Source organism: Adelges cooleyi, unplaced genomic scaffold (assembly GCF_023614345.1).
Source record: "Adelges cooleyi isolate 19-005CV unplaced genomic scaffold, UGA_ACOO_1.1 ACOO_flye_CR_arks_rails_tigmint_CR_PRNA_21, whole genome shotgun sequence".
Taxonomy (NCBI): domain Eukaryota; kingdom Metazoa; phylum Arthropoda; class Insecta; order Hemiptera; family Adelgidae; genus Adelges; species Adelges cooleyi.
Window position 1 is genome coordinate 8,575,893 of NW_026095871.1, and position 12,267 is coordinate 8,588,159.

General features: G+C 31.7%; 1 protein-coding gene across 1 annotated transcript; it reads right to left on the minus strand.

Moving 5' to 3' along the window:
* Positions 1-4,208: 4,208 nt before the first annotated feature.
* LOC126834171 (xenotropic and polytropic retrovirus receptor 1-like) lies at positions 4,209-12,131 on the minus strand. Its single transcript, XM_050565915.1, has 10 exons — positions 11,745-12,131; positions 11,499-11,652; positions 11,171-11,418; positions 10,025-10,286; positions 9,587-9,951; positions 9,362-9,509; positions 9,097-9,291; positions 8,865-9,034; positions 5,111-5,244; positions 4,209-5,012 (listed from the first exon to the last, which is right to left on the minus strand). Exons 1-10 carry the CDS (start codon positions 11,811-11,813, stop codon positions 4,754-4,756), a joined length of 2,004 nt encoding a protein of 667 aa, XP_050421872.1. The 5' UTR covers positions 11,814-12,131; the 3' UTR covers positions 4,209-4,753.
* Between the last annotated feature and the right edge of the window lie 136 nt (positions 12,132-12,267).

Here is a 12,267-nt window from a genome sequence, read left to right on the forward strand (position 1 = left end):
CACAAAGACATTATTTTCATAAGTTTTCGGTTCTGCATTATTGTTGTCAGCACTACTAATACTAACAAAATAATATGTTTTACTCGCGCAACAAGCGAATACCTACCTACACTTTGCTATGTGCTGTTATGTGTCTTGAATATGTATTTATCACTATTTACAATTTTACGAGCTACAATGACGCTTCTAATGTTTGCACAATTGGAAATAATTTTACACGACTATAGTGTAGGAAAGAAAAGTTTTGAAATAGTCCTACTTTTTTCAAAACAAATTTTAAGTGCATACTGGGTTAGTAGAATAAGATATCGAAAAACTACATCGTCACTCATTATCAAATCGTACATCTTCTAGCAAAGATATCTACTTTGTACAACATAGGGAGAGGGCGGTAAATATACCCACTGATTGACCATATACATTTACAGGTATCTATGTCCTCGAAATTATTATTATTATTGCACACGATTATATCATTATGATATTATACTGAAGTTGGAAATTGCATTTCACTATCAAAAGGGTAACCGGAGGAGTTTTTTACAATGCCCTCGCGACAAGCTGCGTAAAGAAGATTTCGCAATGCAAGAGAGTTGAGAAGACCTGAGAAGTACAATGATCTATGTAAGAAATCTGGTATTGAAAAACCGTGATAACGATTTGATAACGTTCAATAACATGACGTGTAGCTTTCAATTTGAACGAATTTTCTTGTACAACGTTGGCAACAAAAGAAAGGTAATACTTTATACAATATATTATTATCATAACTGCTTTTCGTATTGCCAATATTTCTTGTAGAAACCCTGAACAACGGTTGTTAAATGTATAGACAAACTACCATGGTCCATTAACGAATAATTATGATTCCATTTTTAGAGCAATTTATATGTAGTTGTACTAATAATTGCCCGTAATTATTATACCTATTGTATAAATTCTGACTTTTTGCCTTTCGGTCACTCCTTTGTCGCGTTAACGTGGAGAGATTATTTTTTCTTTGCATATTCTATGATATACAGAGTTTAAGTGTTGGGATGTAGATCAGCGCCTCGCCGTGGCCGTAACCATCACCGGAATAATTACTATTAATTAAAATAATATGATAATTTCGCAGAAGCAATCGCGATTGGCGAACAGTTTAGTATTGTGCATAAGTGATTTAGTGTTATTTAATCAAGGCTGCGTTAGAATCCAGCGAATAATAATTAACGGTATGTACAGGTATAAATTATATAGGTACCTATTATATTATGATTTGCATTGCTCGTTATGTATCATTGTTCATATGTCGGGTATATCGGTTATGTACATATATGCGTATTGTAATAATCGGGAAACCCAAGACGGATTGAAAACATATCGGGTTTGAATGAAGATGTCCCTCACGTTCGAAAATTTAGTAAGTAGGTACAATAAATGAATATAACCTCGAAAGATCTAGGCGTCCGCCGTTGTTAATCTTACCTGAATTTGATGGCTAATATTATTATAATTATCATCATCGGCGGATGCCAATGAATGGTTCTAGGCTGTGCCCATCGCAGTGTATTGTATATTGTTGCATATTGTTTACAATGTCGAGTCGGTTTGCTACAGTACCTAATTGATTTGACCAATTTAAAATGATATACTAGCTCTTGGGAAACGTCGGGATCGTTAGCCAATCCAATTAAAAGCGTACATCATTCGCGATCATTAGAACAGCCTCGATGCGTTACCAAATATTAATTGTAATGCAATAATTTAGTGGAAAAAATGTATTTGTAGCTATTGTATTTTGTACAAAACAAATGAACGCGACATTATACTAGTAGTGGTGCACACCATGAATGTTTAATTTACAAATCTCTCATCAGTATTGCCCAATCACAAATATGAATTATGACCTATTTTGTCGTTTGATCCAACGAGTAGTAAAAACGACATATTATAATTACACGGTATAATAACATGTTAACTATTACAATGTCTTATTACATATTTAACCTAGTAAGCATAAGGGTATAGAGCTCTTGAGTTTTAGCGGGTTTTACCGTAGAAATGATCCGGGCATTCTTTAATTGTATCCGATATCTATCATTGAGTAAACTTAAAGTACCTACTGGTTATGCTAAAACTTAAATCATAATTAACATACTATAGTGAATCTAGAAACTATTAAAAACAACGCGTGTGTAAAAAGGTATTTTTTTTTACAAGTTGTCTCACGATATCTTCTTAACTGACTTCTTAATGTAGCAACTAGTAAATCATAAATCGTACCTTATTGACCAAAAATATATTAAATGTTCGCCAATTTTCCTTTAAAATTATATTATTTATCTGTTCTGCTTGGAAAATGTCATCGTTAAGAAATCTGACGCCGACAAAAATGAGTTGTAACATCCTATGATTATTATTATGTATTTTTTAACTTTGATATTTTGTATGAACTTCAAAACGAGTACACAAAAAATATTTGAAAAAAAACACTACCACAAGATGGATGACTAATAAATTGGTAAAAAAAAAAAAGTCATTTGAGTTCGGTTAAGCAATTTTGACTTGTACGAATAACAATAAAATAACAGCCTTGACAAGGTCATCGTATCGTCCTAAACAAAAAATGTGTGCAGCGCACATGTAAAATTATATTTTACATGATTAGTAATTTTTTTTTCGTTAACTACGGTCTGTAACTCGATACATTGTCGTTATAATCATTTTTTTTTCAAAGCCAATTTCTATTATGTTTTAATGTTTCGTGCATAGTCTATAATAATAATAATAATATAACACGTTTATATTATAATAGTAGATGTTAGTTTTATATTGTCACAGGTACAAAATATGCATGTTTTACTAAAAAAAAAAGTCTGGTCTTATATTTTTAAGCTCACAACAAAATATGTATACATTTATTGCACAATTTGTTCTAAGAACTTAACGAAGTTTAAATAAATGAATTGTCGTTTTACAGTGATAAATTACAAATTATATTTTTCAAATAAATAAAAATACAATTATTATCCAAGTAATATATTATTTTAATAATTAAAATGGAATGGTGTAATTATGTATGTAGGGATCAAAAAATACTTTTCAAATAAAAAAAAAACATTCGATTTTTTCTTGAAAAATAAATACATCATTATATTCTTGTTGTTTATAATTTAATATTACGATAAATTGTATTGGACAATCATTGTCCTTTTAGGTAATTTCAATAAATAGGTACCTAAATTAGTACCACGAGATTTCAAACCACAAATAAAATTCCAATAATCTATATTACTTTTTTCCATTGATCATTTTTTTTTTGTATTGAAATGTAAAAAATTTAAATTAATTTTAATGCTGAACATTGACTACAAGACAAGTGTATTATTGTCTTTTGTTTGGAACTAATCTTTTGACGAAACGTAAATGATAATATTAGGTAATAAGTTACACTATAAATAACTAATTTATAATTTACAAAAAAAAATTCTATGTAACCAATTATAGTTATTTTTTACTTAAGACACTTTACAGTTGTAGTTTACAAAAGACTTTTTTCATAAAAATTTCAATTTAAAACTATTAAGTAATTTTAAGACGAAAATGTTAAACTTTTGGCAAATTAAATAGACCCCATTGCATAGTAGGTACTTAATCACATATTTATCAATACATAATAAGATTAATGATTATATAAAAATATAATTATACCATGATTTGTCCAGAGTCTGTCACCTTTTTTTTACTCACTACACACATTTCCGTCTCTCTTTTTATATAGTGTTCGCCCCATTTAGTCATTTTTCTCCATCACTCCAATTCAACTTACAACACTTCAATATTTTCACCACGCGACTTAATGTGGAAAAAAAATTAAAAATACAAAATGTTTGTTGTACTTAATTTAAAACAAATAATTATATATTGTTTACAGTGTAAATTTAAAGCTTACAAAAAATAATTGAATAGTAATAACAATTATGGTATACATCACAATTCATAAAAATATAATATTTCTTAAATAAATAATAAAAACATATTTAAAAAATATATTTATATAGTTTGGATTTTATATCAAAGTATTGCTTTGACAATGATAAAATAAACAATAAGTATTTATGCCTAAGCAAATAGTCTAAGTACTTGATTGGATTTAACAACTAAGAAAATACTTAAGGAACATAAAAAAAAAAGACGAAAAACGCTATAAGTGAATACCCAAATTAGTCATGTTTGTATCGATGACTAAATAATGTTCCTTTAAATCACAATAATTTTGTTTTTTTTTAATCTCTCATTGAAAATTAAAATATTTGCATATATTTTTTCAACTAAATAAAGTTATACTATAAATTAAACAAAGTTTAATTTAAAATTTTAATAAGTACTATAATAACAATAAGCCAGAGATCACAATATGTAACAATACGTTGTATACAAAATGTTCAATACCCTCATCAAGTTAAAATCAGACTAAGTTAATTTCGTTTATTAGAAAACTAAATTTCTAAAAATATACACATGTTAATATGTAACTTAAATTCGATAATGTTGCAACGGGTACATTGATACAATGTTGTCTAATATACTTGAGCTTTCGAAAAAGAGAAAATTTTTTTTTAAAAAACAGATACAAAGAAACAAAATTCTTTGTAAAACAAACTTTCTTTTTCTTTTTCCCCCATTCGATTTTAGGTAAAATGGTTTCCTGTGCCTAAAATTGATTAGGCTGATAGGTTTAAAATATGCACGAGTATATACGCCGTTTAAACTACTCGGACAAATCTAGGGTATACGAAGCGTGATTAGGAACAAACAACTGGAGTTTATCCTCTTTGGGCGGCTTCTTGGACGATATACTTTTACGCTTACGCCTGTTCATTATGCCCATTTCGTCGTCCATCAACCGAACGATTTGAGCGGAATCTGAAAAGTCTATCGGAGCGATCGATATGTCTCTGACGGCTCGAAATTTACCGCAGTTGTTCAGATGTTCATTTTCCAAACGGAAAAAATTCCATACGAACCTCCTGCAAATAACAAATGCCGCAAATATTTGTTTTGCTTATAATTTACCAAGCGTAATTAAAAATAACGTACACACTACGCATCACCGTTACCGACTTACCTGAATACTTCTAGAGGCGAAGTCAAAGAGTTCGCCATTTCTGTGCTCAAAATACCGTAACTGGTGAGTAAATATTGCGGTATCCACACGAATCTGATTAATAAATCTTCGATGATTGCAAAATAATAATAACCCTGTAAAAAAAATCATAAAATTATGATAAACAAAGCAGAGTTGGACAAATTTTATAATGATCAAAAACTCGAAAAATGAACCAATTGCTATTCGAGAGGTCAAGTTTAGTAATAAGCAGGTACCAGAAGAAGGTAGACGAGATGTTTTGTTTGGCGAGTAGCAAATCAAGTTGAGACATTTGGGAAGAACGTGAATGACTGAGCGGTGTTTAAGGAAATAATAGTATTCGTATAGATAGATTTTAAAGACAGACGTATTCTCTATAAAATGTATAAAGAACAAGAAACCATTATTAATATTAATACAACAACAGTGACTGCCAGAATCCAAAAAGGTATGAGACAAGGGTGCCCACTTTCACCTGCATTGTTCAATGTATTTATTGAAAAAGCAATAAATGTCATAAAGCTTTGGTTAGAACAAAAAGGAATTGGAGTAAAAATAGGAGGGGTACTAATAACAATGCTTCGCTTCGCTGATGATATAGTCGTTCTTGCAACATCTGAGGAAGACTTACAAGCAGCGTTAAATGTAATGAATATTACGTTCAAAGAATATAGTCTGAAAATAAATGCAGCCAAGACCAAAGCCCTAGTATGCTACAAGAAAAACATACCATCTATAAATATAACATTAGAAAACAAAGAAATTATCCAAGTAGACTATTTCAAATACTTAGGCAGCATTATAACAGACGACGGGAAATCAACCAAGGAAATTAGAAGCAGGATAGGTCAAGCAAAGAATACATTCCTTAAAAAGAAAAAAATACTAACATCAAAAAATATGAACATAGTAACGAAGAAACGGCTCATAAAAACATACGTCTGGAGTGTGGCATTATACGGAAGTGAGACCTGGACAATTAATAAGAAAGAAAAAGATATGTTAGAAGCTCTGGAGATGTGGTGTTGGAGAAAGATGCAGAGAATAAGCTGGACTGATAGAAGATCAAATGAAGACATCCTGAGGACAATAGATGAAAAACGAACATTTATAGACATTATAAAGAGAAGGAGATGGCAGATGATAGGACACACGTTGAGACATGGAGATGAATTGCATAGTTTAATAATTGAAGGAATGATAGAGGGTACAAGATCAAGAGGAAGACCTAGGACGAGATACATTAGCCAAATAATGCAGGATGGAGGAGTCACTTCCTACAGGGAACTTAAGAATATGGCAAATGATAGAGAAAAATGGAGAAGCCATTTATTGTAAAACATTTGTTAAAAACCAATCTTCGGATTGAAAAACAAAAAAAAAAAACAAAAAAAAGTATTCGTATAGCACATTTATTTCAGTTTGCAACAAAACCCCCTTACAAGTGTTTGGCACTTACCCAAAAATGTTGCTTATTCAAAAACAAAAATGTATTGGAATTAAAAAAATAAAACTCGAGCTATTTACTTAAGCTTGGTTGAACTAAGCCAACGTGTCAACTGAATTTTCAGTCAATGAAAACTCAAATGAAGCAATCGTGACGAAGCCAATAATTATGCGCAAATAGAATTTTTCGATTTTGTTTTTATTTATTAGTTTTATATCAGAAAAAATTAGTAATAGACAATAGGTATACAGTTTTTTATTTTAATCGTGTACATTTTGTTTAAACCTCGCCTCTTCTCGTGCAGACAATCAATTATATTTATCCGACAGCCAACACAGTCGTTTGCCATTGTTTCTATGGTTTGTTAACCTTGCACGTTGGACGCATACAGTTTATTATGTTATTATTATTATATATTCTTTTGCGGTATACGACTATATTATAATATAATACACGAGCTTGAGTGGCGTCGTCTTGAATATGTCTCGTGTATGGACAAATGTCATAAACTATATATGTTTGTTTTCGAGAATTATGACTCAGAAAAAAATGCTATTTAATCAAAATGAAAACGATAAAATAAAATAGAGATAATGAACAATTTTATGAATTCAATTTGTGAGTTGAAAAAAAAAAATATTAGAGAATGATAACAAAATTGTCGTTGTCGGAGGTCGAACGGATCAGAAAGACAACAAAATGTTTTTGTTTTTTATTTACAAATTATCAACAACCGATTGTTATTAGATAATTATTATCTCTGCCGAGATAATAGTTGAGATTATTTGAATCCAGGGGCGTGCTCGCGAAAGGGAATCGAAGAAACATACAATTTCCCCTCACATTGTCTTAAAAATATATACTCCAATATATTGTACAACTAAAAATAATTTGGCGCCGTGGGGTGGTCAACATTTCATAGGGTGCTCCTTATTTAAATAGACAAACAGAGTTGAATCGGAGCATCATTGGAGAAAAGCATTGGTTTGAGAATAAGTAGGTTATACTTAAAAGCAGAGTTGGGCATAACTTTTACAATTTTTTCTTAAGAGTGTCATCATTTTAGACAATTGTTTGTTTTTTTTAATTTCGAAAGTATGCGGAGTACTTAAACAATATACTAAAACAATGTCGCAGCAGGTGTAGTTTAGATTTTCCCGTGCGGTTGTCCGCTCGAATGCTTGTGGTGGTTTTTCTCCGTTTTAAACAATTTTTGACAATAACGAGACGCACAAAAAAAAAGTGTAGACAAAAATATACACAAAGTGTGGTACATGTGTCATTAAAAAAAAAAAAGATCATTACTCAAACACTCATTTAACGTTTTAAGTTTAATTAGCGCGTCCAAAAACGTTTTGCCGTTGGCGCGTGTCTAATACAATTTCGTGTATAACGTTTTTTGATAATATTAACCGAATACACTTAAATCAATGGTAAATTTTGCGTTTAGCACAGATACACAATATAAATAATTGTACTTCGTTTAAATAGTAACACTCGATTAATGTATCTAATTTCAGAGTCGGGCAACATTTTTAAAATAGCCAATTCGACAAATAACGTCTTATTTTGAGTAATGCATAATTTTTTTGTTCCTGAACGATAATTGACAATCCGCAATCGTTAAATAAAAGATAATTGGTTTATTTATTGTTTATAAATGTAAACAGGCGATCCAAAATAAAAACCAATATATCAAAGTAAAAATGTGTAAAATAATAAACAAGGCAAAATTATGTTTGATGCTAACCTGACCTCACTGGCCTTTCCATTCGACAAAATCACTACTAAAGGAGAAATAAGTACCAGGTTTTTTAAATTTATATGCAAAGCAAATTTATCTAAAAATCATTAACACTATTTTAAGTGACTTTTTGTCACAAAATCAGAGCGTGAAAAAAATATTACACGTTTAATAATCTAAAATAAAACTGAATCGGAGATGTCCGAATGTAATTAATTTGATTTTGTTAAAAATGTAAACAAGGTTTTTTTTTTGTCAACAGAAATAATAGTAATAGTCATCAAAACTTATAGAATTGACCTCAAATCTTGTTTTAGCAAGTTGCATTATACAAAACAATAGTAACATACTTGTGACAACTATTATTATGGTGTCGACAAAAAAAAAAAAAGAAGCCTATACGTTTCAGAGTCAATTAATTGGTTAAGTCTGCCTTGTTTAACAAGCAAATCATAATAAATAATAATTAAGTGGTGGTCGGTTTTCCTATTTTAATTGACCAACAAGGACTAATTATAATCGACTAAGTGCAAAACACTCACTGTATTATCATAAACTATTTCTTCTCGCAAGAATAAATAATCACCGGAATGTTTATTAAACAGACCCCAGTCCATTTTTACGTCCCAAGTGTATGTATAGATAGAACTGATCACGGAACACAAGATCCAAAAGTAGAAGAACGGATTGTCGTAGTTATCATCATAGTTATCTGAAACATGTTTATGTAAGCAAACATAATTGATGTTTTCTATTATTTATTTATTTGTTTACTCTTGGTTTTTTTCAATATGGCACGAGCGAATACAACGAAAAATGTAGTCGAGTATTTTCCGGCATTTGCCAAATGAGGAAACGACTCTCCCGTGTCTCGGTAACGTCGAATGCACTGACCAAATCGAATCCATGCAGGAATACAATTGACTATTAGTTTCGATATAATGTATTCTTCGATATTGAATTTTACATCTGCAAATGTACGTAACTGCTAGCTACGTTATTCTCGTAGTTGATAAAATTGTGTTATTTTGATACTTACCCGAAGACTGGTACCAGTTGTCGTTGTACATATAAAAACAAACTAAGTAGTGAGCGTCGAGAAGAACCGTCACCAGACTGTTCAATTGGTCAGCAAGCCAAAAGTCTGCAAAACCAACATAGTAAAACGGTGCACAGACCATTCTCCACTGAATGAAAATACAAATATGTTTAGTTAACAAATAACAGAAATAAATTATATATACAATTATAATATCAAATTTACCAGTATGCGTAATAACCAAAATCTGGCTTCAAAGTAAAATATTTTTATCGGGTTGATGGTCAGCAGTATGAAAATAACAAACAGCGATAACGGATTGATGTATGTAGGTATGCTCAACGCTTCAGAATATAAATAACCAAGAATGCTAAGTGCGAATACCACGCCCAATATGCCGGCTATTTCGAACATGTGTTGTTCTGTGACGTGCTTCCTCGGATCAAGTTCAAATATCAACACGTGGTTCACTCCGGAAGAACGCCATCCATAAACGTTAATGCCGATCAGAAAAAGGAACTCTATCAACAGGAATGGTCCTCGGTACAAACGGAATGCTTGTTTCAAGTTGGTTTTGTTTTCGAAAGTGGCTAAAACGACCAATGTACAATTATAAGTTTAGTATAAAAAAATTGTTTTCAAAATGGCTGTTGATAATTTTACCAGAGATAAAAATTGCTACAAACAAAACAATTAGGCATCCCAAGTACAGGCCCACTTTGAACGTTGTCCATGGGCTCTGTGTTTCGCCTAACGGAGGAACACGCAATCGTTTCATAGCTTTTTGTCTATCACCGTATTCCAAATCATTAGTCACTGTGTGTTCAGTTTCATTTATTAAACGTAATATGTCTTTGTTCAAATAAAAATGAGACACCTCCACTTGTTCTTGGCGCCACTTTGCACCACTTTCTTTATTTAACAACTGAAAAATAAATAAATAAATAAATGTAAAGTACAACTGTTTGTCTTTAAGAACTTTTGACAAAACCTCAACCATACTTGCGAGCCAAGACTTTTTTATTTTAATCAAAACTTAATTATAATTCCAAGAAATAGAATTGATTAGTAAGTCGGAAAGCTATAAAACTGTTGCAGAGCGTTAGCAGAGTAGTAGTTAAATGTCAACTAACAATATATTAAATCATTTTTACTACACTGACATAGATTATTATTTATAGCAATCACAGTTTTAAGAATAATAAAAATTAATTAATTTTAAACATTACATAACAAGTATTTATAGAAAAATATTGATATTATACAATTACATTGGCTTAAAACCATTTAAATTTAAAAAGCAAGTACATAATTAATGCAATTATAATTGTTTGACTGATAATTTAACTAATTGTTGTCTTCAATGTTAGTCGCTACACACTGGTAAATTGTAATATCCTTTTCTGTGATTATTTATGTGTAATTAACATTTGTACATAACAAAGCAATTTAGTAAAGATTGTATGATTTAATTCACTGCATATTACAATCATAAATGAAACAGAATTTTTGGACCATAATTTAATTTAGAAATTTAAATATTATTTTGAAAACTAATAGTTTTTGTTCGCATAATAATTTAGTCATAAATCACATTAGCATTCTGAAAGCTGACATTTTAAAATTGTTTTTGTGTTTAACTTATTAACTTTTCTAGGTTTTATTTTTACACACTAATGAGTATGTATGGACACAATATATCATATATATATTCTTTCGGGTAGCAAACAAATTTAAGAAAATGATATGACCCAAGGCAAAATGTACATAAAAAAAAAATCAATAGGTAACAATTTGTTTTTTACAAACCTTATCGTGCTTTTTTAAGATTTTTTTAAACCCTGTGTAATTTAAATTCTGATAGTTTTGCAATAATATCAAGCTAAGATAGAATTCGCTAAATGCCAGTTTAAGCTCTTGAACCTTACGCGGTGCTATACTTGGTTTATTAGAGTCATTTTTTTTACTATAGTCCTTCATTTTGATCGCCGTAGAACTAAGTAAATCCAACTCGCTCTTCAATGTAGAAAATTTGCGCATAGCTTCCGCAAGTTTTTCTAGAACACAAAAAAAAAAATTGTTTAAAACAAAAAGGCTGCATTTCAAAACAGACGTTAGCCAAACAAACTGAACCAACCCGAATAGAAGACATTGATTTTTGCCAGTTCTCTCTCGCAATACTGTAAGAAATGTTCATCGAACTGTGTGAATCTCCGGAATAGACTCTCTTGGTCCGTCGACTCTGCTGACGGCGCTTCTTCAATTGCTTTGTACAACATTACTTTCATGTCCTGTCACACAATCAATAATACATCACTATCGTTGGGTACTGTCTTAATAGGCGCATGGACTCCGATCCGGATGTCTGTCGACAATTACTCACCTCGTAGTTGATGTACTGCTTCCGCCATTCCGGGGTGATGTGCGCCTGCAGGTGTTCGGCGAACTTCATTTTGAAAGGAGAGTCGAGAAAGAACCCCACGGGTTAGGGCAAGGGTGAAAAACGTGCGTCGGAACAGGGTTGAAGAGCGGATAGTCATAGGCGTTGTTGGTGTGGGTGTCGACTACTAGGACGGACGTCGGCTTCAGCTTGTCAGCCCATCACGAGCGTGCACATAAGTAGTCGGGATGAGAAAAAAAAATTAAAAGAGATATGTGAATTATGAAATATGAATAATAGCTAGAGTGCAGATAAAGGATTTTTTGAAGTGCGTTTTGTCGTTTGATAACGGCTGCCGTGCGTGCCACCAGTGCGCCAGTTACTGATAACGGTTGTCGGTAACGTCGGGCGCGGGCACCCTGTCCGTCGGGAGGGTATGGAGGGGTCAGCGGCGACGGTCACGAGGGACGACAGCAACGCCATCGCGCGGACACGGCCGACGTTACCGCCGTTGGCCAACGCCGGC